Raw genomic sequence first — 25,936 nt, 5'->3', positions numbered from 1 at the left:
GCTCCCTTTGAAATGGTGAATTCCATAGCACGTGGAGTAAATGTCAGAATGCATGCATGTCTCTTGAGGGAGGCATGAAGTGGAGGTGGATAGTGTTAACGTCTCTGAGATATGAAGACGTAAACAAACGTGGACTGACAGAAGGGAATGTGGTGTTGAGGGCGGATTTAAAAAGCGCAGGACATCTTGGGGCATGCCTGTGGATTCAGACAGTCCACTGGAAAAGGAAACGTTGATGCCGCAAGGTGAGGCCGGGGGAGTCTGCAGTGGCGAAATCCTGCGGTGCTGTCCTGACTCTCTCTCCTCCCCGCTCTCCCCAGGTGACGGACCAGTCGGTGAAGGCGTTCGCTGAGCACTGTCCTGAGCTGCAGTGCGTGGGCTTCATGGGTTGTTCGGTTACTTCTAAAGGAGTCATTCATCTAACCAAGGTAGGTTCCACGGCTACGTCTCCTCGGTGTTTCCCAGCATCATTCGTACCAACGCCCTCGCAATGCTCCACATGCTTGAATGAGGACTGGTCAGACCAGTATAGAGCTGTAAGTAGTGTTTGGTAAAATTAAAATCAGTTTAAGTCAACAATACAAAATCTATCCTTTCTGAAATGGGACATTCATTTGAATAAGAAGCTTGCTTTTTGGCTTTTTTCATTTGCTAATAACTGTGAATGTATACAGTAAAGAAACTGATATATATGACAAGAATTGTTTCGATTTTAACGTCATGTAGTGTGTTAGAAGATACTTTAATGAAAGTTTTCACTGCTCACGTATCATTAGATCTGAGTATTTGGCTTTTAAGAAGTAAATATGGTCAGTTCATATGATTAAGCTGAACATATATGGTGAAAAGAGAAGTAAATGTATGCCAAAAATTAATTTCACAGTTTACTTACATACCAAATATATGAGATCTCATATTTTAGCAATAATGAAAACATCAGTTCCTTTGTAATCTCTCACTTGTCACGCATCATCTGTGCTGTTTTTCAGAGTTCTATAATAATTATGAACTAATTCTTACATACATGTTTTAGAAGACTGGTTACTATAAAATTTACTTGTGTCTTATTCAAAATTTGTCATGTCTCTTCAAGCTTACAGTTTAGGGAAAAGAGTTTACAGTTTCTTCTCTCCTGGTGAAAGTGAAAGTCTCTCAGTCGTGTCCAGCTCTTTGAGACCCTATGGACTATACAGTCCATGGAATTCTCCTGGCCAGAACACTGAGTGGGTAGCCTTTCCCTCCTCCAGGAGATCTTCCCAACCCAGGGATCAAACCCAAGTCTCCTGCCTTGCAGGCAGATTCTTTACCAGTTGAGCCACCAGGGAAGCCCAAGAGTATTGAAGTGGGTGGCCTATCCCTTCTCCAGGGGATCTGCCTGACCCAGGAATCGAACGGGGGTCTCCTGCACTGCAGGCGGATTCTTTACCAACTGAGCTACCAGGGAAGCCCTCTTTCCTCCTAGGAAAAGAGCAGATGTTTATAAATTACCTAGGACTGTGGCAATAAGGCCCAGAGGGTAGGAACCCAGGCTCTGTTGTCAGCTTGGGTTTGAATCTTGGCTCTGCCATTAATCAGCTGAGTGAACAAATTATTTTTCAGGGAATTAATTGAAGTAGTTCCTCAGTATCAGGACCATGGTAAGTGCTAGGTAAACTTTAGCTACTGTTATTAAAATTAGTGGTGGCTCAGATGGTAAAGAATGTGCCTACATTGCAGGAGACCCAGGTTTGATCCCTGGGCTGGGAAGATCCCCTGGAGTAGGGAATGGCAACCCACTCCAGTGTTCTTCCCTGGAGAATTTCATGGACACAGGAGCCTGGCAGACTACAGTCCATGGGGTCGCACAGAGGTGAAGACAACTGAGCGACCAGCGCTTTCACTCTCCCTGAAAGAATCGGTGCTTGCGCGCGTGCTCAGCTGTCTGAGTGTGTGCTGCCCGGTGTGCTGCAGCCCCCCAGGCTCCCCGGCCCAGGGCGTCTCCAGGCAAGAATACTGGAGTGGCTAGCTGTTCTCTTCTCCAGGGGATCTTCCCGACCCAGGGATCGAACCTGTGTGTCTCCTGTGTGTCCTGCACCGGTCAGCAAATTATTTACCACTGTGCCACCTGGGAAGCCCAAAGAAGTGCTACCATAGCTAAATTGCTAGAAGTTTGGAGCAAACCTTGAGGAAAAAAAATCACATCACTGTTTTATTCTAGTGTATTTGAGACAGTGCCTGTGATTATTCTGTGTCTTCCATGACTGATGGGCTTTAATTATATTTTGAGGATTAGAACCTAAAGCTAGCAGAGCACACAGGGACGTTATTCTCTATTACTGCTCTATCAGAACATCTTCGTGTAACCAAGACCATATGCAACCATGATTTTTTACTCCTCTTCTATAACCTTGGCCTGAACATTTTCGTAGATGAATGTTTTTCCCGTCACATCATATACTGCTGTTTATAGTGCAGAGTAGAAATGCCTTTGGATGAACAGATTGTGCACAACAAGTGTTATAATGACCATATGTGGGCTTTTTACGATCACTTGAAATTGTACTCATTAAAGACAAAACAAGACTTATTAGATCAGTAAGTGCTTCCCTGAACATTCTGAGATGGCCAGAAATTATGGTACACTGGTGCTTAAAAGATCAGAATTATTCTCTGTGACAAAGTAGCAGTGACAGCAAATGTCAGCTTTGGAAGGCTTGACTTGCTGCGAAGATTGTTCTGAAGATTGTCTACCAGGATTGGGGGTTTGGCCTGTCAGCACTTGGAATCTACTGGATTCACATCAAAGCCGATCCGCAGTGGTTTAGGTTCATCCCTGTGCTCAGCACAGTGTTTTGGTGAGAAGACCCGTCTGTGGCATGATACTGCTTAGTTTCATGGATTCAGGTAAAGGCAAGATAGCCTTTTAAACGTACATTACTCTGGCTAAGCTAGTTTAGTTGTTTCAGCTTTTGAAAACCAAAGGTAGAACTCAAAATAAAGCTTTTTGTTAAACTGTGTTCTGACAGTGTTTTTATACTAAGACATTATACAAAATGTAATTTACATTCACACAATGTTTGTAAATATATAAATGTTCCTAGAAAGTTGTGTTACCCTTATGGTCCTCATGGTGGATAGTTTTCAATACTTTTTTCTCAATATTTTATGTAATTTTTAAATAAATGATTAGAGGATGTGAAATACAGAGTGTTATCAGTATAAATATATTTAATTTAATATGATTGAGAAAATCTCTCCAACTTCCTACTTTGCAGTCTGTGACTCTCGAATTTGCTAATAGAGGCAAATGCATGAAATCTCTGTGCTTTGGTTTCTTCCTGTGAAGAGACGTGTCTGTAATAGAGGATCTCTCTCTAGAGTTTCTTACAGCCAGACAAATCTCTGACTTTAAGAGTCATTGGCCTGGAAGGGACTGTGAGTGGCTGTCCTTGAATGCAAGGAATGTCAAGTCCTTACTAAATTAGAAGGGAAAATTGGGGATTTGTGACATCTTAGATTGTTAAATCAAGGGCAAGAAGACAGAAGATTGGGAACAAGATAAAGAATTTTTATATTCCATTACCGTGGTCTCATGGACTTAATTTTACTTTGATGCTCTCCGTCTTGTCTGAACTCTGTTGATGACGCACCCTTAGTCTTCAGATACATTCTGTTAATATAAGCAATAATGGAGTAAGAGGCCTTCCTTCTAAGCTATGCAAATGAGAGTCCAGAAATAGCTGACAGCGAATGCACACAGGTTGAGAAGGTAAAGTCAGCTTTCCTGGAGTGGGTTCGGAAGCAGGGACGAGAGCTTCTGAGGTCTCTGTTTTGCCTCCGAAGTTGAGAACGTTAATGACGTGCAGTGTCCGGCAGAATTGTGTCTCCTCCAACCCAGGACTTCTCTCAGGTGTGGAAGCGTTTCCAGCTCATAGCACAGGGAAGGGTAGCCCAGGCAAAGCCTAGCAGGCGACCTGGGTAAACACAGAACAGAAGTCCAGGGAGACCGGGGCGGCCAGGCGGAGAGAGCTGCGTAGAAAACCCTGGAGATGAGTGTATGCTCTCCTGTGCTTATCTGGTCCTAATAACCCACGAGTAAAGAAACCCCAAGAGATACAAGGAAGTAGTAATATTTTGAACTGAAGGAGAACAAAGACACAACACACCAGATTTAGTGGGATGCTGCTAAAGTACTCCAAACACCTACATACGAAGAAAGGAAAGGTCTCAGGTTAACGGCCTTAGCTTCTGCCTTATGAAACTTGCAAAGAGAAGAGTAAATTAAACTCAAAGTAAGCAGAGTGAAGGAAATAATAAACATCACAGTGGATATTAGTGAAATGAAAAACAAAAAGAAATATTAATGAAAGTGCAAAGCTGGTTCTTTGATACACTAGATAAATCTGTAAAAGAGGGAAGGAGAAATTGCCAGTGCCGTGACTCAGAGGAGCAGCGTAACTGCAGAGTCTCCAGATGTTAAAAGGGTAACGGGACCATCATGAGCACCTTTACGCCTCTGTATTCAACAAGTTAGATGAAATGGAAAATTTATTTGAATGTCGTGAATTTCCGAAGCTCGCTCAAGAAGAAATACTCAGTAGATAACCTGGATACCTCTGTTCATTAAAGAAATTACTTTTGTTGTTAAAAACCTTCCCTCAGTCATACTCCCTGCCCAGAGTGCTTCACTGGTGAATTCTACCAAATATTTGTTATATTAAAACTTTTTCAGACCTCCCTGGTGGCTCAGATGGTGAAGAATCTGCCTGCAACCCAAGAGACCCAGGTTCGATCCCTGGGTTGGGAAGATCCCCTGGAGAAGGGAATGACTACCCACTCCAGTATTCTTGCCTTGGAGAATCCCATGGACAGAGGAGCGAGATACATACTTGAGTTATTTACTATTGGAATGATATAGCATTAGGGGTTTGTATCAAAATATCATAGAGCAGATGAAAAAACAGAAAAGTGGATAGGCCAATAAAGGAAACAAAAATGGCAAAATATAGATAATTGAGGTGGGTTATAGGACAAGAGGGTTCATTATGTTGTTCTCATTACTTTTGTTTATCCTTGAAAATTTCCGTAATAATGAAGCTTTTAAGAGGTTAAAATTGATATTAATATACCATGATAAATCATGTTATTCAATCACATACTTTTTAAGAACTCACAGGAACATGGAAATAGCTCAGGATGATAATGAATACTCAAGTGCATTATATATAATATTAGTTTGAAATCGTTTGAACAGATAAGCTAGTGGAGTCTGAAATATCAAAGTAGCATGTTATATAGTACATGTAGTTGTAGTTGGTGTGCAAACTTGAGGTCTGCTCTGAGTTCATGAGTTTCATGCCACTGATCCATTGTGAATTGACTTCAGTCAGTTCGCATGATCTCAACCAATAGTCAGGAAGATGCTATTTTATTCATAAATGACTAAATACTCATTTAATGACTAGTCAATAAATGTTAAAAAGATGAATTTTTGAGAAAACTTCATTTTTGTTATATGCTATATAAAATTTATATTTGTCATACCTTAGGGGTAGATGTTTTTCCTTTTTAGATTGTTGATATATTTTAAAGTTGTTAATTAATTAGATATTAATTCTGATACTGTGCATGCATGCTAAGTCACATCAGTCATGTCCGACTCTTTGCGACCCTATGGACTGTAGCCCTCCAGGCTCCTCTGTCCACGGGATTCTCCAGGCAAGAATACAGGGGTGGGTTGCCGTACCCTCCTCCAGCGAATCTTCCTGACCCAGGGATTAACCTGTGTCTCTTATGTCTCCTGCATTGGCAAGGGGATTCTTCACCACTAGCACCACCTGGGAAGCTATCTTAGATATTATTGTTGTTTCAGTTGTCAGTTTCTAAGCTTGAACTGAATTCTTGGGATATGTCAGATATGGGTATGTTTGTTTTTAAGGAGAGGTGTTTTTTGAAAGGTAACAGCTAAAATAATTCAGATATTTTCTTGGACCATATCATATTTAAAGAACTTTTTGTAAAACACATATTTTAAAAGTGCTTATGGCTGAAAATATGAAATGTTTTCAAAGAAAAACAAAATTGATTTTTTTTTCAGTCAATTTAACATAAGTAAGTGAAAGAATGTTCATCCATGCAGCTAACTCAATTCTCGTCTTCTTTTTCATGTTTATTCAGAGACTAGAAATGAAAGATGAACTTTCTTGCCTTCTAAATTTCAAAACAACTGATCAGTTTAGAATGTCTTATTCTAAAGATAGAACATATTGTTTTTCTGCTTCTGGGGTGATATTGCTGTTAAGTTATAGATTATCATTTTGTTTGTTTCTGATTAATTTATAGGAACTTGAGTGGTAGTTTGAGACGTGGAAATTGTGTTCTTGAATTCATTCAGCTCTGAAATATTCCCCTTTGAGTAGACAAGTGATGACTCTGAAGAGGTGTTTGTAGGATGCTGTTGGTTCTTTTCAGCTTTTTGAGAGTTAAGAGTTGAGCTAGAAACTAAGTTTTGAGAATTTAGATAATGATTCTCTAGGCCTGGTGTGATCCATTAATAGATTTTTTTTCTTAGAAGTTTACAAGGGACAGCAAGCCACTTATTGCTGTCATCAAAGCTAATGGTATAACTGCTGATCCTAAGACTTTGGCATTTCACCTAATCTCTTAGCCTCAGTTTTCTCATCTGTAAAATGAGGATAATAATAGCATCTACCTATCTCTTGGGCTGTAGAGGAAGAGTATTTGGCACATAGTAAAGCAGCATTTGAAACATAAATATAAATAAGTAATTATAAAAATGTTTATTATTACATACAAAATCTCCTTATAACTCTTTAGTCCTAAATCCGCTCATGTTCTTTCATAAAAGTAAAAATGTAAAGTGATTTTCATGAAAATAAATCTCAGTTAAAAAGCTTTATGACCTTCATTCTACCTGAGTGCCAATTCAGAATATTGAGATGAATAACTGTCTGCTCTTCATGAGTTTGTTTTCTCCCCTTTAACCCACTGAACAACTAAAATAATATTTTAAATCATCAAAAAATTCCTACCATAGCAATGCACTGAATCAGAGGCATATAGTGTTGTACCTCATTAAATTTTGTTTTATTGAAATAGAGTGGGTTCACATTGTTGTGTTGATTTCCGCCACACTGCAGAGTGACTCGGTTGCACATCCACGTGCATTCTGCTCAAGCAACACTCTTGTGCACTGCGGTGCATCACAGCGCGGTGGGCGCCGTTCCCTGTGCTGTGCGGCGGGGCCTCGTTGCTGGTCCGCCCTGCGTGTGGTGTTTGCGTTTCAGATGTCACACTCCCAGTCCACCCCCCACCCCCCACCCCCTGTTCTGTGTCTGAGATTCTCTTTCTTTTTCATAAAAGCTCATGTGTGTCGTATTTTAGATTCCACATATAAGTGATGTCGGATGACATTTGTCTTTCTGACTTACTTCACTTGGTGTGATAATCTTTAGTTACATCCATGTTGTTACAGTGGCGTCATTTCACTCTTTTTAAATAATATTCCATTGTGTGTGTGTGTGTTACATGCCCACGTGTGTATATATGGGGCTTCCCCCGGGGCTCAGTGGTGACGAATCCACCCGCACTGCGGGAGACACAGGAGATGCGGGTTTGATCCCTGGGCCGGGAAGATCCCGGGAGGAGGGCATGGCAGCCCACTCCAGTATTCTCGCGGGAGCATCCCCCGAACACGGGAGCTTGATGGGGTGCAGTCCATGGAGTCACGCAGAGCCGGGCGCGCCTGAAGGGACTGAGCATGCGCGCACGCATACGCGTATGCTGCCCCTTCTCTGTCTGTTTGTCACTGAACGTTTTGGTTGTTTCTCTGTCTTGGTTATTGTAAATAGTGTTGCTGTGAACATCGGGATACATGTATCATTTTGAATTATATTGTTCTCCGGATATAGGCCCAGGAGGGGGATTGTTGGATCACGTGGCAGCTTCACTTTTTTGTTTTTAAGGAGCCTCTGTAATGCTGTCCATAGCGGTTGTGCTAATTTACATTCCCACCAGCAGCAGAGCGGGGGCCTCTTCTCTGCGCCCTCTGCCGCATTTGTTATTTGTAGACTTCTTAATGATGGCCATTCTGACTGGCCTAAGGTATGTTATACCTTACTGTTATTACACAAATGAGTGACTTTGATTTGTATTTTTCAAATTAGTGTAGGCAGTGTCTACATAAGCGGTAGCATTTTATCACCTTTACTTTTTTCACTCTACTAAGGCAGTAATATGTGTTCCGTGAGGCTACTCTTTTTATACTTTATAACCCTATTACCCTTACTCTAGTTATAATGTCTATTTGTGCTACATTTTCATTCCAGCAGCTGCCATAGCAGCATGTATCAATGTTTCGCTGGTAAAATAAATGAATTCATCTTTCAAATGACTCAGTTTGTGGAAGTCCTAACAAGTAAAATGAACAGATAAATTTCTTTGTTGTATCTATCCTTTGATAAAATGGTTTCTTCAGGCTTTAATGTAAATATATAAATATTAAATGAGGAACGTTGGCTATCTTTCTTGAACGGACCTTTCTTGGATCTTGGCTTTACACTTTATATGTCGTTTTACCTTGCTTATGTTAGCCTCAGTTCGTTCACTCCTTGTGTTTCTATCACACACTTGTTTATAAATACAGAGTACTTCTGTAAGCAAGGATTTCAACTTTATTTATCTGGTCTCTAACACATGAGGTCAGTCTTTATCCAAGAGAGAGATTAGGAGATACTGCTTTCATGTTCTTTTTGACTTTCAGATTCATTCACACTGTGCAGTAACAGGGATTTTATTTAAGGATCAGTGTGAGTCTGCTTCATTCAGTCTTGTGGTTTACATATAAATACATAGCAGTGTCAGGCACAGATGGGGTCATGTCTCTAAGTCGACAGAACAGACTCCCTGAATTAGAGAATGTGATCTGTGGCTTGATAAGAATAATTTGTAATGAAACTTAAATGAGGAGATATACCACTGAGGGAAGGAAGGTGAGTGGATCTCATTTATTAATTAATTTTTATTGAAGTATAGTTAATTTACAATGTTGAGTTTCAGTTATACAGCAAAATGATTCATTTATCATTTATTAATTTAAAATAAACATTTATTGAAAATTACAGTTAGAGTCTGGTTAATTTAAAAACATATTCAATTGATTAAAACATTGACAGTTATATTCACTTAATAGTTTTGAATTCCTTGGACTCAAGGAGATCACACCAGTCAATCCTAAGGGAAATCAGCCATGACTACTCATTGGGAGGACTGATGCTGAAGCTGAAGCTCCAGTACTTTGGCCACTTGATGTGAAGAGCAACTCACTGGCAAAGACCCTGATGCTGGGAAAGATTGAAGGCAAAAGCAGAAGGGGACGACAGAGGATGACATGGTTAGATGGCATCACTGACTCAATGGACATAATTTTGAGCAAACTCCAAGAGGTAGTGAAGTACAGGGAAGCCTGGTGTGCTGCAGTCCATGGGGTCGCAAAGAGTTGGACACAAATTAGCGACTGAAAAAAAAAGTTTTTGAACATTTATAAAATATTTACTGGTGTTTTATTGTCAACTGATTCAGCTATCTTATTTAAACAATGTTTCCACTGCACCTGGGCAGCTCCTGTTAGCCACAGGGAAGTCCCTACATATGTGCAATCTTATATATTCACTTACACACAAATGCACGCTGTGTCAATCATTAATCATAGAGAATCCAGATAATCATATTTTTCTTTACAATTTTGTTTAACATTGTGCAGTGTTAATAATGATGGCCTAAGGGTCTCCTGGATGCTGAGGGAAAGATAAATTATGTTGCATCTTTATTGAAGTCACCGTCTTTGAAAACAGGGAATTCATTTCCATGGTAACTCACTATTAGTCAAACATTAGAAGATGTGTGTTCAAAAATTTTAGCTTGGAACCACAATATTTATTTGGGCCTACATACTATTGCTCGTTATTTCCCATAATAATTTTTGGAATAGAGTTTGTTTGCGAGCTTCCCCTTCTCCGGGCACACTGGCCCAGCAAGAGAGTCCAGTAGCGTCCATTGACTAAAGGCAGTGGAGCTCCTCATATGTTTGCTCTCCAGCCCAGAGGTATCACAGGTAGTTACACAAAAGCTGTTGATCACAGTGTATTTGCAAAACCGTCAGGAGCATCACTGCTCCCCCACTGTAGACTTCCTTACAATTGATTGTCTCCCAGTGGGATGATAGGCTATCCACATTTTTCTCCACGAAAAAAGCTGCCCACTGGAGCTTTCTCTGTTATATTCACTAGCGGAAATGCTTGGTTATTATGTTCGATCAGAGGTATTTTTTGACATGCAATTGGCTATCAATCTTGGATCTTTAAAAACGAAACAATACCCCTGTGCCTGAGGAAGCCACCAGCAGCTCCAGATACTTTGCCGCTTTCATCTGGCTCAGAGGAGAAAACAAAGTCTCTGAGCACCCTGGGTTTCCCAGGTGAGGTGTGGGGCATACTCTGGGCGTTCCTCCTTCTTCTGGGCTGTCACCATGAGCTCCCGTTAGACTGACTGTTTCTTTTCGTTTGGAAGCTGGCCCGCCCTTCTCCTTTCTCTCCTGCTTCGAGCCAGTCCCAGGTCTGTTTGCCCTCCTATCCTCTCTTCTCTCTGAGCGTCCTCTTCTGTGTCACAGGGGACTTCTCTCTGCAGGCTGCATCTAGCGGGAGGCAGGAGGGCCGAGGGAGGGAGTCCCTCCGGTGTTTCTTTGCCGCCTCCTCTGTCTCAGGTTGCGTTTCTGGGTACAGGCTTCCTCTTTCCGTGATCCCAGCCCTGGACAGCCCTCCCGCAGCCCCAGCTTGCAGTGGGAGACCAGGCACCTGGTTTTCATGAACACTGAGGCTTCTTTCTTGTCTCTCTAGCCTTGGGGTGCTCATGGCCTCCTGCTGTTGGAAAATCTGTGGCTTACATTAGCCTCTCTTCTCAGCTTCTACTTCATCAGGATAACCTTTTTTTTTTTTTTTTAATGAAATTCCCTTCATGTAATTGAATAAATGCTTATAGGGATTTGTTTTCCTAGTAAAATACTAGAACATATTTCTGTTTGCATCATTCAGGATTTCTTACATGAGACCACATCTAAGAGAATAGAACTGATATTTATCTCCCCTCTAAGAATCTTGTAACAATATGATCAAAGCACAAAGCAGAGAATTGCACACTATATAACATTTAAATTAGACTTGACCTTTCCTTACACTGGAGCTTTCCTCATAGCTCAGTTGGTAAAGAATCCACCTGCAATGCAGGAGACCCTGATTCAATTCCTGGGTCGGGAAGATCCTCTGGAGAAGGGATAGGCTACCCACTCCAGTATTCTTGGGCTTCCCAGGTGGCTCAGCTGGTAAAGAATCACCCTGCAATGTGGGAGACATGGGTTTGATCCCTGGGTTGGGAAGAGCCCCTGGAGGAGGGAAAGGCTACCCACTCCAGTATTCTGGCCTGGAGAATCCCATGGACAGTCCATGGGGTTGCAAAGAGTCGGACACAACTGAGCAACTTTCACTTTCATTCCCTGGACTATCTCTAGCCATACTCTTGTCTTGGATCTAGGTAAGGTAAAGCTCGATAGATAGAAACAACTAGGTGTGTGACAGACAGGAATAATGAAGCTGCAGCTCTTGGTGATTCCCAAGAGTAGGATGGAGGGCCAGATGCTTAATTATAAAAATTAAGTCTTTATACATGCTCCTTTCGCTTTGTGTGCATGCTCAGGCGTGTCTGACTCTCTGTGGCCCCATGGACTGAAGCCCGCCAGGCTCCTCTGTCCATGGGATTCTCCAGGCAGGATACTGGAGTGGGCTGCCATTCTCCTCTCCAGGGGATCTTCCCAACCCGGGGATCGACCCAGGTCTCCTGCATTGGCAGGCACATTCTTTACCACTGAGCTACCTGGGAAGCCTATGTTCCTGGAAAGGGTAAAATTTAAGTGTTTCTCAGTGCTGTAATATGTGCTAATTCACAGAGGCAAAGGTAAAGAGAAATATGTTACTAAGTAAGTTAATTGTTGTGAACTAGTTATTTGAGTTTTTATTAGTTACCAGTTAATTAAAGTTATATATTGGATGGTTTTGACTGACAATTAAAAATAACCTATTACCATATCAGTTGTTGTCATTTAGTTGCTCAGTTGTGTCCGACTCTTTGAGATTCCATGGACTGCAGCACGCCAGGCCTCACTGTCCATCACCAACTCCCGGAGTTTACTCAGACTCCTGTACATCGAGTCAGTGATGCCATCTAATCATCTCATCCTCTGTCATCCCCTTCTCCTCCCGCCCTCAGTCTTTCCCAGCATCAGGGTCTTTTCAGTAGAGTCAACTCTTCACATCAGGTGGCCAAAGTATTGGAACTTCAGCTTCAGTATCAGTCCTTCCAATGAATGTTCCAAATCAGTACTTCTGTTTATTTTTTAATTTTTAGATCTTGGTCATGCTTTTTGTTGATGTAAGAAAGTGTAAGTGACCCAAATTGCATAATATTGAACTAAATCATAAATTTTGAAGTTTAAAGTTAGTGGTTTAAAATTTCATCTCAATTACCTTTTCAACTCAAAGATGGAAGAAAGTGGTTGAAAGAAGAGAATTAGTTCTTTGTATCAGAAGGTAGTGCTTTAATATATAAATCAAACTTTATAATTTCTGTGCTTCATGTTTGAAAAATTTGCATTATCTAATAATAGTTTCATGTTTTGTGTGATCTAATATCAAGGAAAACCTTGTAAAGGCCTTCTTTCTGAGTGCCGTTTCTTATTGTTAACTGGTATACTGGGCTTCCCTGGTGGCTCCGCTGGTAAAGCATCCGCCTGCCATGCGGGAGACCTGGGTTCGATCCCTGCGTTGGGAAGATCCCCTGGAGAAGGGAAAGGCTTCCCCCTCCAGTATTCTGGCCTGGAGAATCCCATGGACTCTGTAGTCCGTGGGGTCGCAAAGAGTTGCACGCGACTGAGCGACTTTCACCTTCACGGTACTGCCTATAGCATAGTTGTTAACCTAGAATTTTACATCATTCACTTCTGCCTCTTAACACTGAGTGTGACTTCTCAATTCCAAATGTAAATACATGTAAACCAATGCTGTTGCTTCTTATAACTTTTTTTTTAGGACAAAGGTAAAACTAAGTACAACAAATAGGACCTGAGTCCATGTTTGTAGAGTTCCTGACTGGGATTTTGAGTGTGAATCCTTACATGCTCTTTAGAAAGTTTCAGTTTTCTAAGATTTTCCTTAGAGAGTGTCTATTCTTTTATTATTATTTTGGCATTTAGATGACACCATGAGTAATGAAATCAAGTACAATGCCAGAAGTGCAGACTGTGGAAGAAATAGTATTTTTCCTACGTGCATCCTGATATTTTTCTTTCTCACTTAGTAGGGGTGATCTGATTGGTTCATTTCTCAATTGTTATATCAGCCTGGTTTTCCCTCTGAAGGGGGTGTCTGAGGCTTTACTGGGGACTCGGCAGGAGAGGGGGGAGGGGAGGAGTCAGGTGCACATTTGGGGATGTTTCTCCTCACACAGATGCTGAGGAATGCCTGGGTTAGCTGTGCCCCCCAAGGACGCAGGGGGCCCCAGACCCTGGGTGAGCCCCAGAGGAGAGCTGTAGGTGCCTACTGACGGAGCCACACGCTCTTCCTGCATGTGTTAGGAAATCTGTTTGCGGTTTATGGAGGTGGGAAAACGAGCAGTGGCCCAGTGGGTGGCTACTGTCCTGGGTGCCCGGGTGCTCTGAACAGTACTCAGTCACAGAATGGAAGAACTAGAGCCTGAATTAAGTTTTGGGCACTCTTCACTCTGAACTTTGCTTTATTATGAGGCTCAGAGATGACAGTGTAAGCCTAAGAGATTTTCCATGTGACCATGAATATTCTAAACCAGGACGAAAGAAATCAGTTACATATCCTGAGTCAGAAAGAAAGAAATAAAAGGTATTTCATTTTAGAGTGTAGGTGTACCATTTCTGTAACTTTTTTTTTTTTGAATGCCAGGAAATGGCAATATATGCCAGAGTATTTTTTTTTAACTAAAAATTGTTATTGTCATTTCTTTGCTTTACAGTTTCACACATTTAACAATAAAGAATGGAATAATTTGATTTTTTGGCTTTCATAGTGTAATATCAGGAAGTCAGTGTACAGGCCACTTGGCATAGATACGATAAACTTTTGTCCTAGGCTAATGACATTTCGATGACTACTTTTAAAAATAAGAATGTAAAACTTTTATTTGGAATATATTTCCAAAACCTTTGGCACATTGAAGTAGTATGATACATGGTTGCAAGCGATTGAAATGGGTTCAAAATCCCATGAATTGTCTTCTTTAAAAAAAAAAAAAAATCTGTGAACTTGGTGTAAGAAAATGAAAGAGAAGCGCACAACCAGCCCATCAGATGAAGCAATCTCCCCTTGCTTGTTTCCTGTTTGATTTAAGTTACCCTTAATTTATTTAAGCTTTGCTTTTTTTTTCTTATTTAAGTGAAGCAGTATGAATATTTTATTTTTTAATTGAGGAGAAATTTTGTTTCCTAGCACCTGCAGACTGGAAAACCTGACAGGGCTTCTTAGTTCTGCTAACTTCAAGTGCTGTTTGTAGTTTGTTATGAGCTCTAGAAATCTTCTGTGGAGAAAAGAAAGGAATTTGGTGGAAAGAAAAGTCCTCGGGAAAGAGTCAATTAGAGAGTGTGCTGCCTGCCAGACTGGAAGAGGAGGAGCCGATCCGTTCTGAGTCTGTTCGGAGAAGCAGGGATGCAATTAACAAACGCACGTCTCTGCAGCAGTGATTAGAATTTTGGGTGAACTACTCAAAATTCCTGCCATACATATCAAAACTCTGTCAAATTACAGAGACTTCTTAAATGTTCTTCATTTTAAGAACAAATATGGAAAGAGATGATGCTTCCTGTTCTAAGATAACCTTTGATTGTGTGGAATGAGATTTTTTTTTTAAATGTAATGCTTACATATTAGTGAACTTTCTGTTCAGATATATCACTTTTAGAAACATGTAGCTTCAGAGCTGCAGATCCTGCGTTTGATACAGTTACAAGAACAGAATCCTGGTTTAGGGAAATCTGAACCCTTGAAGTTATTTTTAAAGTTTTGACCCCAATATCAAGCTCATTCTGCAATAGAGACATTTGATGGTTTGGTTGGATGCACCTAGTTCTGTGTAAGGCCACTGCTGACTCAGAAGTGAGTAAGACATGGGCCCTGACCTGTATTAGCTTGCCTTTGACTCTAGTGCTTAATTAGATTAAATTATAAAGCAGTGTGTGGTGGGAGAATGAGCCGCCTCGGTGGGTATACAAAGGGCAGAGTCTCTGACTCTGAATCCTGGGGGGTTTTACAGAGGGTGTGTCCTGGGGCTGTGAGCTTGAGTTGTGGTTTGATAGGAACTGAAGCCAGCCTGTAACTACTCCGGGAGACTTGGGACAATATGCTGCTAATGCTTTGTTTTTAGAATCATGCTAGCTTGCTATTATTTTTTTTTATTATTACTTTGGATATATATGCCCACACAGTAGTTTAATCAATTAATTAATATTTTTTTTACTCACTATAAATTAAACAGCTAGTATGCTTGTGGCTAGCCAACCTAATGAACTGAGCACACTGATATATAATTAAGACTTTTACATATTAAATTTAGAAGTGTAATGCTGTCTGTGTGCTGATGAGCCCCACATCTATTTGGCATCTCTCCTCGGATATTCAGGCATCTCAAAGGTAGCATTTTCAAAACCAAACTCTCTCCCTACCTTCCCCAAAGCATCTTAATTAATTGCAATCATACCTTCCAGTTCCCCAAACCAAAAGCCTTGGTGTCATCTCTGATTCTTACTTTTTCTCTCATGCTCCATAACTCAGTTGTCAGAAAATTCTGTCGATTCTAATTCCAAATATATCTGGAATCTGGTCACTGTATACCGCCTCCGGGGGCTGTCACAGTGGTCCAGGTCCCTGCTACTGCCTGACTTCATTAATTCATTACAGCCTCTCTGCTCCTTTGCTCCTAGTCTAAGACTCACACAGGGGCTAGAACGATGCATTTAAAATGTGAGTTAGATCATGGCACATACCTGCTTAAAACCCACCGAGTCCCCACATAGAGCAGAGCAGAAGCTGAACTTCGTAACTTTGACCGGCAAGGCACCATACAGTCTTCCTTAGTCTAAGGCTCACACAGGGGCTAGAATGATGCATTTAAAATGTAAGTTAGATCATGTCACATACCTGCTTAAAACGCAGAGCAGAAGGTGAACTTCGTAACTTCGGCACGGTACAGTCTTCTGTCTTCGCTCCCTTGTTTGGGCGTGCCTCCAGTTAGTCTTCCTTCTGTTCACTCTGCTCCGGGAGCTCTGGCTCCTCACTGACGCTCTGACATCATAGACCAGCTCCCACCGCAGAGCCTTTGCACTGGCTCTTGCCCCAGACATCAGGATGGTTTTGTTTGCTCCTTCACTTCCTTCAAACTTCTGCTCGTGTATCTTTTCAGTGAGATAATTTTGACTTTTTGTTTAGAATGACACTCCATCTTCCTCCCTTCCACTGGTCTCCATCTACCTTGCCTTTAAAAATTTTTTTTCTCTATAGTATATGCTTACCGCCTTTTAACATAGGATATAATTTGCTTACTTATTATTTCCACTGTCCCTTTCCAACTAATAATATAAGCGTGCTGTGTACAGGGATTTTTATCTGTTGTGTTCACTGCTGTATTTTTAGCAGCTGGAATGTTTTCTGGTATATAATAGGTGCCTAATAGTTACTGACTATATGAATGATATTTTCAGTGCTTTTTTTTGAGTGATTACAGAGGCTGAGCTTTATAAATTATTTTTACACTTTCAGTGAAAAAGTGAAAGTGTTAGTCACTCAGTCGTGTCTGACTCTTTGCGTCCCCATGGACTGTAGCCCACCAGGCTCCTCTCTCCTTGGAATTCTCTGGGCAAGAATACTGGAGTGGGTTGCCATTTCCTTCTCCAGGGGATCTTCCCAATCCAGGGATTGAACAGAGCTCTCCTGCATTGCAGGCAGACTCTTTACCCACTGAGCCACCAGGGAATACCCTTTCAGTAACTGGATTTAAATATGACTTGCTCTGCACTAGGGAAGTGGCTCTCTGTTCAGGATGGATCAACTGGGTATCTTTTTCAGAAGTAGTGGTGGTTATTAGTATCTTTTGAAAGTTTCCCCATATGATCCTAATGTGCACCAAGGTTGGAACCATGTGCTCACTAAAGTGTGAATTCACTATATGTGAATGAATGCCTGAGACCGAACCATCACTGCTGTAGCAGAGATGCAGATTTGGATTGGCTCAGGCATTAAGATCAGATGTTTGCAGTGAGAGGTTGGTCATGAGTAGCAGAGCCCCGGGGGGCTGGTAGGAGAGGCGCTAGGGAGGGGTGAAGGGAAGGCGGACTAGATGGAGCAGACACGGGGCACACCCAGTAGCTGTAGCAGGAAGGAAAGTGGATTCCCCTGCTCCCTTGGCAGCTGTTGGCAGTTGCTTTCTGTCTAAAGGGCATAGGTCAACTGGGGACTGCCTGGTTAGTAATTTGTTTTAAGGCAGGTATATTATATTTCTGAGACTCACTAATTTTTCTTCTCTCTGAAGTAATCAGGAAGTGAGCTCAGTTTTAAATAACGAGTCCAGGTCTCTGAACACAATGAGAATAACTTCTTGAAACTTGGAGATTTGAGCTATTTTAATGTAACCTATCAGGGAACGGTAGGCACGGACAGTGAAGGGCTTTTATATGCACGCTCTGGAATTCCTGTCTGCAGTTGAAATGGTTTCTGTTTCCTCAAAGTTTCAGAGAAGGGGGGAAATATGATCAAAGTTATTTAAACAATATTTCTGTGGCTGGTAATGTGGCAAGGAGTTAGAAGGGATAGCTCTAAGGAGGAGCAGTGAGTAAAAATGTCCTGGAAAGCAAGACCGCGCGAATAATATGGTGAGAGATGGCAAATCCAGCAGAAGGGCAGGAGAGCCAGCCAGCCTTGGATTTGGAAACAAAGCAAAGATACTGCAGACCAGTGTGGTTAAGAAGGTGGTGGCTGGAAGGACACCTAGAGAAGGGCCAGAGAGCTCACGTGGCAGCTCCTGCAGATGCGATCAGCGTCCCGGGCCATGGAAGTCTCCTTTCCATGGTTAGGACTGGAAATTGTTATTGTCTCTGCCTGGCTCTCAGGCAGTGGAAAGCTTTCAGTTACAGCCTGAGGGTCTCAGTTCTGTGAGGTGCTGGGAAGGATTTCCTTGATGTCCTCAGTGTGACTTGCTAAGTCGCTTCAGTCGTGACCGACTCTGTGCGACCCCATAGACGGCAGCCCACCATGCTCCCCCGTCCCTGGGATTCTCCAGGCAAGAACACTGGAGTGGGTTGCCATTTCCTTCTCCAGTGCATGAAAGTGAAAAGTGAAAGGGAGGTCGCTCAGTCATGTCCGACCCTTAGCATGGACTGCAGCCCACCGGGCTCCTCCATCCGTGGGATTTTCCAGGCAAGAGTGCTGGAGTGGCTGCCGCCGCCTTAATTCAGCTTCTGTTACTACTTCTGCTCTCGAGTGCCAGCCATAACCAACCAAACTGAGGTTCGGCCTAGCTGATGAGCAGAACAAATGCCCCTCATCCTCCCCCTCGGAAAACCAAGTTCTCCTCTAAGTGTAGACCCTGTCCAGATGCGGAAGCCTTCCTTTGCCCAGGGTAGAAATTCCCTCTGCCCCGGCCCGTGCCTGGCATCTCAGTGTCTTTACCCCTAGTTGTAGTTTGGCCCTGTGCACGCCACACCTCCCTCCATTTCTCCTGTGTCTCCCTCGTGGTTCCCAGTAGGCGGCTCTCCCCGGGCCCCTCTCTCTCCCCCGAGCCTGTGGTCCCCCCTGCAGTCCCCGTCTAGGCAGCCTGACCGGTGCCTGGCAAATGAGTGTGTGTTGCTGATCCACAGCCCCGGTGGCCTGTCTTCACCTTGACGTTGCTCCCTGAAGTTTGTGACTGATTGCTCTGAAGCCCGGTCCCGGTGACGCCAACATCTGCAGGGCTGGCAGGAAGTAATTTAGGGACTAGTTGACATTTGAACATGGTTAACCATACAGAAGTTTTTATCCTTCGCGAAAGTTATCACCTCCAGCTGGCTTCACGTAAATTATCCTCGCTGGTCTGAACCAGTGGGACTCCCCCACCTGCCGCCTTTGCCAAGGGCGCTCTGAGTCCCTGTCCGTTGGTTCACCTGCTGGAGTCAACCTGTGCAACTGAGGATTTTGTTTCAGGTTGTACTTTTCCAGAGTCTGAAGAAAATTTGAAAGCCGTTTGAGGTCTTTTTATAATCCTCCAAGTCTCTGTTTCCTAGGTAACATTTTAATGTCTCATTTTGTTCTTAAATACATACACAGCCATACAGTCTTTGACTAATTTTAGCCTTTAACCTGAATTGGCTATAAGTCATATTTTTTTTTCTCAATAAAAGCAGTATTAAACTGAAAGTTGATTTACCGACAGTCTACATTCTGACTTGGATTTCTTTTCAAATACCTTACTAAACTGTTTAAAAATGGGAACAAAGCCCTTCAAAGATCTTGGTTGTATGGCTTCTCTTATTCAAATCCTCTGTGATTTGTGTAACCCAAGACTACCAGTGAATTTGTAAGAAAAGTCAGTTTAATTAAAATGTCAGTTTCCTAAATGTAATTATTTGTTTCAGACTATGAAGGATTATGTTGGGTAGCTTTTTATGAAACACTGGAGGGCACTATTATGAAATTCCCTTAGCAAGGCAAGGAGTGTGATGAATCTGACAGAGCTGTTTGTGGCATTCTGAATGAAAACACCAGAGCCTGTAGAGGTGCTCTGGACGTGCCTTATAATGTTGCCGGTTCCCAGGGCTTAGCCTCCTGGAACTGCTTTGGATGCTGTCATTTTTCAGGTTGAACTGGCCAATGTGGTCACAGGGAAGGCTTCGTGAGCAATGTCAGCGACTGTCAGCTCATGAAAAAATGGGCCTTAATTGAATCTCAGGGCAAAATGCTCTTGACGATCTCAATAGACAGCTGGCATGTGAGAACCAAAGTAAACCTTTCTTTTCATGTTTGAGTTTATGCTCCATTGGAAGAGAAAAAACGCTTCATGTATGGACAGTAAACCCAGGGCAGTCACATCTGACCCACCTTGCCCTGAGGAGTGGGCCTGGAGGCAGGATTTCTAAAAGCTTAGGAGTTAATCAACTAGAATGAGAGTTTTATCATATGTAGATAGTTTCTAGAATTGTGACTTCTTTCCGTCCTATTCCTTCTAGAAGATTTTGGATTTTCCTAAGTCCAAAAAATAGGTTTCCTATCATCTCTCCCTGTTATCAGCACTTTAGTAAGTATTCAGATCTCAGTTACCTTCCCTAATTTGAGGGGCCCAACTGGCACAAGTGAAGCTTCTTTATTACAGACCTCAACTGTGTCCTCTCACTGTGTGCTGGTGGACGCAGTCAGTGTCCTCCTGTGGTAAAATGCACATAAGAACAGTTTACCTTTCAAGCCGTTATTGAGTGTCCTCTTCAGTGGTAGCAAGTACATTCACAGAGTTGTGAGATTCTTTACTGTGAGGGAAGCTAAGAGATACAGTGGTAATTCACAAAGCAACTTTGTGTGAGAAGCTGTGCTAGAGCCCAGAATATGTGTGTGTCAGGAGGTATTTATGTGACTGGATAGGATTTTTATGATCTTGCATCTTCCTGCTGACAGTAATGCAGGATAGTTAAGAAAATAAAGTGACGCTGTATATGTATCATATGTGACCATATTTAACAGCTCACACACGCATATGGTTACAGCAAAATTCATCCTTCAAAATAGTTTTTAGCAGCCCTGTGGTTCCATTTCATGTATTTCTGATTTTGCTGAGGTATAGACACGAGGCTACTGTCAGGATATGAGCTCAGCAAGCCCTCCAGTGCCTGTTACTCACAGAGCCTACTTGATTCTATACATGTTCCCAGGACAGTAGTGATGAAAATTTTTTGGGTGTTGGGATCAAAAGTACCCTGTAAAGAAAGCTAACTATAAAAATAAAATGGCTTAAGAAATTTTTTTTTTAATTGAGATATAGTTGACAATATTAGATTATGGTAATAAACATAGTGATTCAAAATTTTAATCGATTGTACTCCATTTATAGTTGTCAGAAAAAGGTGTTCTTTTTTTAATATAGAAAATAGAGTACATTACTGAGGGGAACGTTTGAAGGATAACAAATGATTTAAGTGATGTCTGAAAGACTACGGGCTTCCCTGGTGGCTCAGTGGTAAAGAATCTGCCTGCCAGTGCAGGAGGCATGGCTTTGATCCCTGGGTCAGGAAGATCCCCTGGATGAGGAAATGGCAACCCACTCCAGTATTCTTGCCTGGGGAGTCCCATGGAGAGAGGGGCCTGGTGGGTACAGTCCATGGGGTCACACAGAGTCAGAAACAACTTAGTGACTAAGTAAGCAACAACTGAAGACTGTGGAAACTTGTATTGCTATCTATTTTGTATTCTATATAGGTTTTTTGTTTTTTTTTTACCATTCCTTTTGTTACAGAAGAAAAATTGTTTTGTTCAATGCCAGCCTGCTTATTTATGGGGCGAGGTAAAGGCTAGGGCCATGTTTCGGCTATAAAATTAGACCCCACGGGAACCCCCGTCCGGGCCCTGGGTGTGGTACAGGAGACAGGGATCAAGACCATCCCCATGGAAAAGAAATGCAAAAAAGCAAAATGGCTGTCTGGGGAGGCCTTACAAATAGCTGTGAAAAGAAGAGAAGTGAAAAGCAAAGGAGAAAAGGAAAGATAGAAGCATCTGAATACAGAGTTCCAAAGAATAGCAAGAAGAGATGAGAAAGCCTTCCTCAGTGATCAATGCAAAGAAATAGAGGAAAACAACAGAATGGGAAACACTAGAAATCTCTTCAAGAAAATCAGAGATACCAAGGGAACATTTCATGCAAAGATGGGCTAGATAAAGGACAGAGGTGGTATGGACCTAACAGAAGCAGAAGATATTAAGAAGAAGTGGCAAGAATACACAGAAGAACTGTACAAAAAAGATCTTCACAACCCAGACAATCATGATGGTGTGATCACTCAGCTAGAGCCAGACATCCTGGAGTGTGAAGTCAAGTGGGCCTTAGAAAGCATCACTACAAACAAAGCTAGTGGAAGTGATGGAATTCCAGTGGAGCTATTTCAAATCCTGAAAGATGATGCTGTGAAAGTGCTGCACTCAATATGCCAGCAAATTTGGAAAACTCAGCAGTGGGATTGCTGCTGGGAGGGATTGAGGGCAGGAGGAAAAGGGGACGATAGAGGATGAGATGGCTGGATGGCATCACCAACTTGATGGACGTGAGTCTGAGTGAACTCCGGGAGTTGGTGATGGACAGGGAGGCCTGGCGTGCTGTGATTCATGGGGTCGCAAAGAGTTGGACACGACTGAGCAACTGAATTGAACTGAACTGACAGAGGCCTGCTATCACTGAGAAAGCGTCCCCTGCTGCGGGGCCAGTTTCCGTGTGTCCCGCCGGTGAGCAGTATGAGGCCTCTCTGAGAGCCGAGGCCGTTTCCGTCTTTCCCGCCCCTCACTCTCTGCGCTCCCCATGGCTGTGACAGGCATCAGCAGTGAGCACTACAAGGCCTCTCTGAGAGCCGGAGCCCTTTCCGTGTGTCCCGCCCCTCGCTCTCCGTACTCTCGGTGGCTCTGATGGGCATCAGCGGTGAGCAGTACGAGGCCTCTCTCAGAGCCGAGGCCCCTTCCGTCTTTCCCGCCCCTCGCTCCTCGTGCTCCCGATGGCTCTGACAGGTGGCAGCGGCAGCAGCTCGAGGCCTCTCTCAGACCTGAGGCGGGAGGAGGGTTTCCCACACTGCCCGGCTCTCCAGAGCGGCTCTGTCCAACCCTGGAGCCCCAGCCCACACGCAGACGTAGAATAGATGTAAACTAAACAGCACGAAATGGGATAACAAATTCAGGTCCTTCAGCATATTGGTCCCGTTTCAGATACTCAGTGGCCTCGTGTGACGAGTGGTTACTGTGTTGGACGCTAGAGACAGAAAACATGTCGGTCACTGAGGAAAGTTCTCCGTAGAGTGTTCCTTATGCTTTGTCCTGCAGCAGCGGGGATACCTGCATCTTCTCCTGGGTTTGAAGCTCACCTGACTCACTTTTGAGGCCTTTGGCAGTCAGGTTATGCCCGCAAATCAGGAATCACCTCCCCCCACAGAAGGACTTAGGGCAGCCCGGGGCAGACCGGCCTGTACTGGAAGCGCTCCCTGATGGGGCTGGAAATGCCCGCTGCTGGTTCTCTGCTGCTGCTGTGACAAATGACCACACACACAGCAGCTGAAAACAGCACAGATCTGTTACCTCCTGGTTAGCTAGTGAGATCAACACAGGTCCCATTAGACTAGAATGATCTGGCCTGTATTCCTTTCTAGGAAATTGAGAGATGTTTTCTCACCCCTTGAGGTTTTTGAGGAAATTCACTTCCTTAAGTTCGTAGGTCTGAAGTCCCGATGTCTTGCCAGCAGCTCTAGAACCGCCCACATTCCTTGGCCCCTGGCCCTCTTCCTCTAGACGCAAAGCCAGAGAAGGCAGGTGGAACCCCTTTCACAGTTCAAATGTCCCCTGCCTCTTCTTCTATCACGTCTCTGACTTTAGCTGGGAGATGTTCTCTCTTGCTCTGAATAATCCAGGACAGGCATCTTATCTCAGCATCCTTAACTTTAATCATATCCGCAAAATCTCTTTTGCCATATAAGGTGGCATATGAGGGCATAGATATCCTTGGGAGTGGTGTTATTCAGCCTACCAGTTCAGTTCAGTTCAGTTCAGTCGCTCAGTCATGTTCAACTCTTTGCGACCCCATGAATCGCAGCACGCCAGGCCTCCCTGTTCATCACCATCTCCCAGAGTTCACTCAGACTCACGTCCATCGGGTCCGTGATACCATCCAGCCAACTCATCCTCGGTCGTCCCCTTCTCCTCCTGCCCCCAATCCCTCCCAGCATCAGAGTCTTTTCCAGTGAGTCAGCTCTTCTCATGAGGTGGCCAAAGTACTGGAGCTTCAGCTATAGCATCATTCCTTCCAAAGAAATCCCAGGACTGATCTCCTTTAGAGTTGACTGGTTGGATCTCCTTGCAGTCCAAGGGACTCTCAAGAGTCTTCTCCAACACCACAGTTCAAAAGCATCAATTCTTCGGCACTCAGCCTTCTTCACAATCCAACTCTCACATCCATACATGACCACTGGAAAAACCATAGCCTTGACTAGACGGACCTTAGTTGGCAAAGTAATGTCTCTGCTTTTGAATATGCTATCTAGGTTGGTCATAACTTTTCTTCCAAGGAGTGAGCGTCTTTTAATTTCATGGCTGCAGTCACCATCTGCAGTGATTTTGGAGCCCCCCAGAATAAAGTCTGACACTGTTTCCACTGTTTCCCCATCTATTTCCCATGAAGTGATGGGACCGCATGCCATGATCTTCGTTTTCTGAATGTTGAGCTTTAAGCCAACTTTTTTACTCTCCTCTTTCACTTTCATCAAGAGGCTTTTTAGCTCCTCTTCACTTTCTGCCATAAGGGTGGTGTCATCTGCATATCTGAGGTGATTGATATTTCTCCTGGCAGTCTTGATTCCAGCTTGTGTTTCTTCCAGCCCAGAGTTTCTCATGATGTACTCTGCATAGAAGTTAAATAAGCAGGGTGACAATATACAGCCTTGACGTACTCCTTTTCCTGTTTGGAACCAGTCTGTTGTTCCATGTCCAGTTCTAACTGTTGCTTCCTGACCTGCATGTAGGTTTCTCAAGAGGCAGGTCAGGTGGTCTGGTATTCCCATCTCTTTCAGAATTTTCCACAGTTTCTTGTGATCCACACAGTCAGCGGCTTTGGCATAGTCAATAAAGCAGAAATAGACGTTTTTTTGGAACTCTCTTGCTTTTTCCATGATCCAGCAGATGTTGGCAATTTGATCTGTGGTTCCTCTGCCTTTTCTAAAACCAGCTTGAACATCAGGGAGTTCATGGTTCACGTATTGCTGAAGCCTGGCTTGGAGAATTTTGAGCATTACTTTACTAGCATGTGAGATGAGTCTACCAGATGCATCCAGATTAATTCTTTGCATGTTATTAAGCAAAAACAGCTTATTTGAGATATAGTTTATTTGAAGAAGATAATTAAGAGCCTGCCATCTTTATCCACCTTGATAAAATATCACCAGGATATCTCTGAATTAACAATTTGCTCATATTTTATCTTTTATAAAAAAGAAAAGCTGTACAAAAATGGTATTATCATGAAGATAAATATCTGAAATCAATGTTAAAGAAGATAGTCCTGTCAAATTGTAGGTAATTAATGTGATCGACTTAACAGCTTTCCCACATATTAGAATGCTACTTTTGATTTTTATGATGCCTCAATAAAATCTGCTTGATTTTAATGTTTATTGCCATTTATTTGTTCACCTTAGATTTCTGACTCATTTCTTATTTATTATTAAAATATTATGTAACCATTTAGTTTAATCTAATAATTCTAGACTGTAGTCTATTATTCAGTGCAGTGATATTCTGTAATCAACTATTCTTAATAGTTTTTGAGGATGTAGTATTTATCTCTCTCCTCTTTCATTTTATTTATCTCATTAGCTAAGAAACCTTTCCAGCTTGGACCTACGTCATATCACTGAACTGGATAATGAAACCGTGATGGAAATTGTCAAGAGGTGCAAAAATCTTAGCTCTCTCAATCTCTGCCTGAACTGGATTATAAATGACAGGTAACCATCTTAACATCTTAAAAACACTTTTTCAAAGGGAAGAATGTGTTCTGCGTACCAAGCACTGATTATCATTATAATAAGGCACGTCTAAAGAAAATGTGATAT

General features: G+C 42.6%; 1 protein-coding gene across 1 annotated transcript in view; it reads left to right on the top strand.

Annotated features, from left to right (window-relative positions):
- The window catches only part of FBXL17 (F-box and leucine rich repeat protein 17), a 512,147-nt gene that overhangs the window by 150,331 nt on the left and 335,880 nt on the right, over positions 1 to 25,936 (top strand). Inside the window, exons 5-6 of the mRNA XM_068979792.1 lie at positions 321 to 428; positions 25,698 to 25,828. Of these exons, the coding sequence (XP_068835893.1) occupies positions 321 to 428; positions 25,698 to 25,828 (239 nt within the window). The remainder of the gene's footprint in view (positions 1 to 320; positions 429 to 25,697; positions 25,829 to 25,936) is intronic.

Source organism: Capricornis sumatraensis, chromosome 9 (assembly GCF_032405125.1).
Source record: "Capricornis sumatraensis isolate serow.1 chromosome 9, serow.2, whole genome shotgun sequence".
NCBI lineage: Eukaryota > Metazoa > Chordata > Mammalia > Artiodactyla > Bovidae > Capricornis > Capricornis sumatraensis.
The sequence above is the reverse complement of the archived record's forward strand: the minus strand, read 5'-3'. Positions and strand labels throughout refer to the sequence as shown.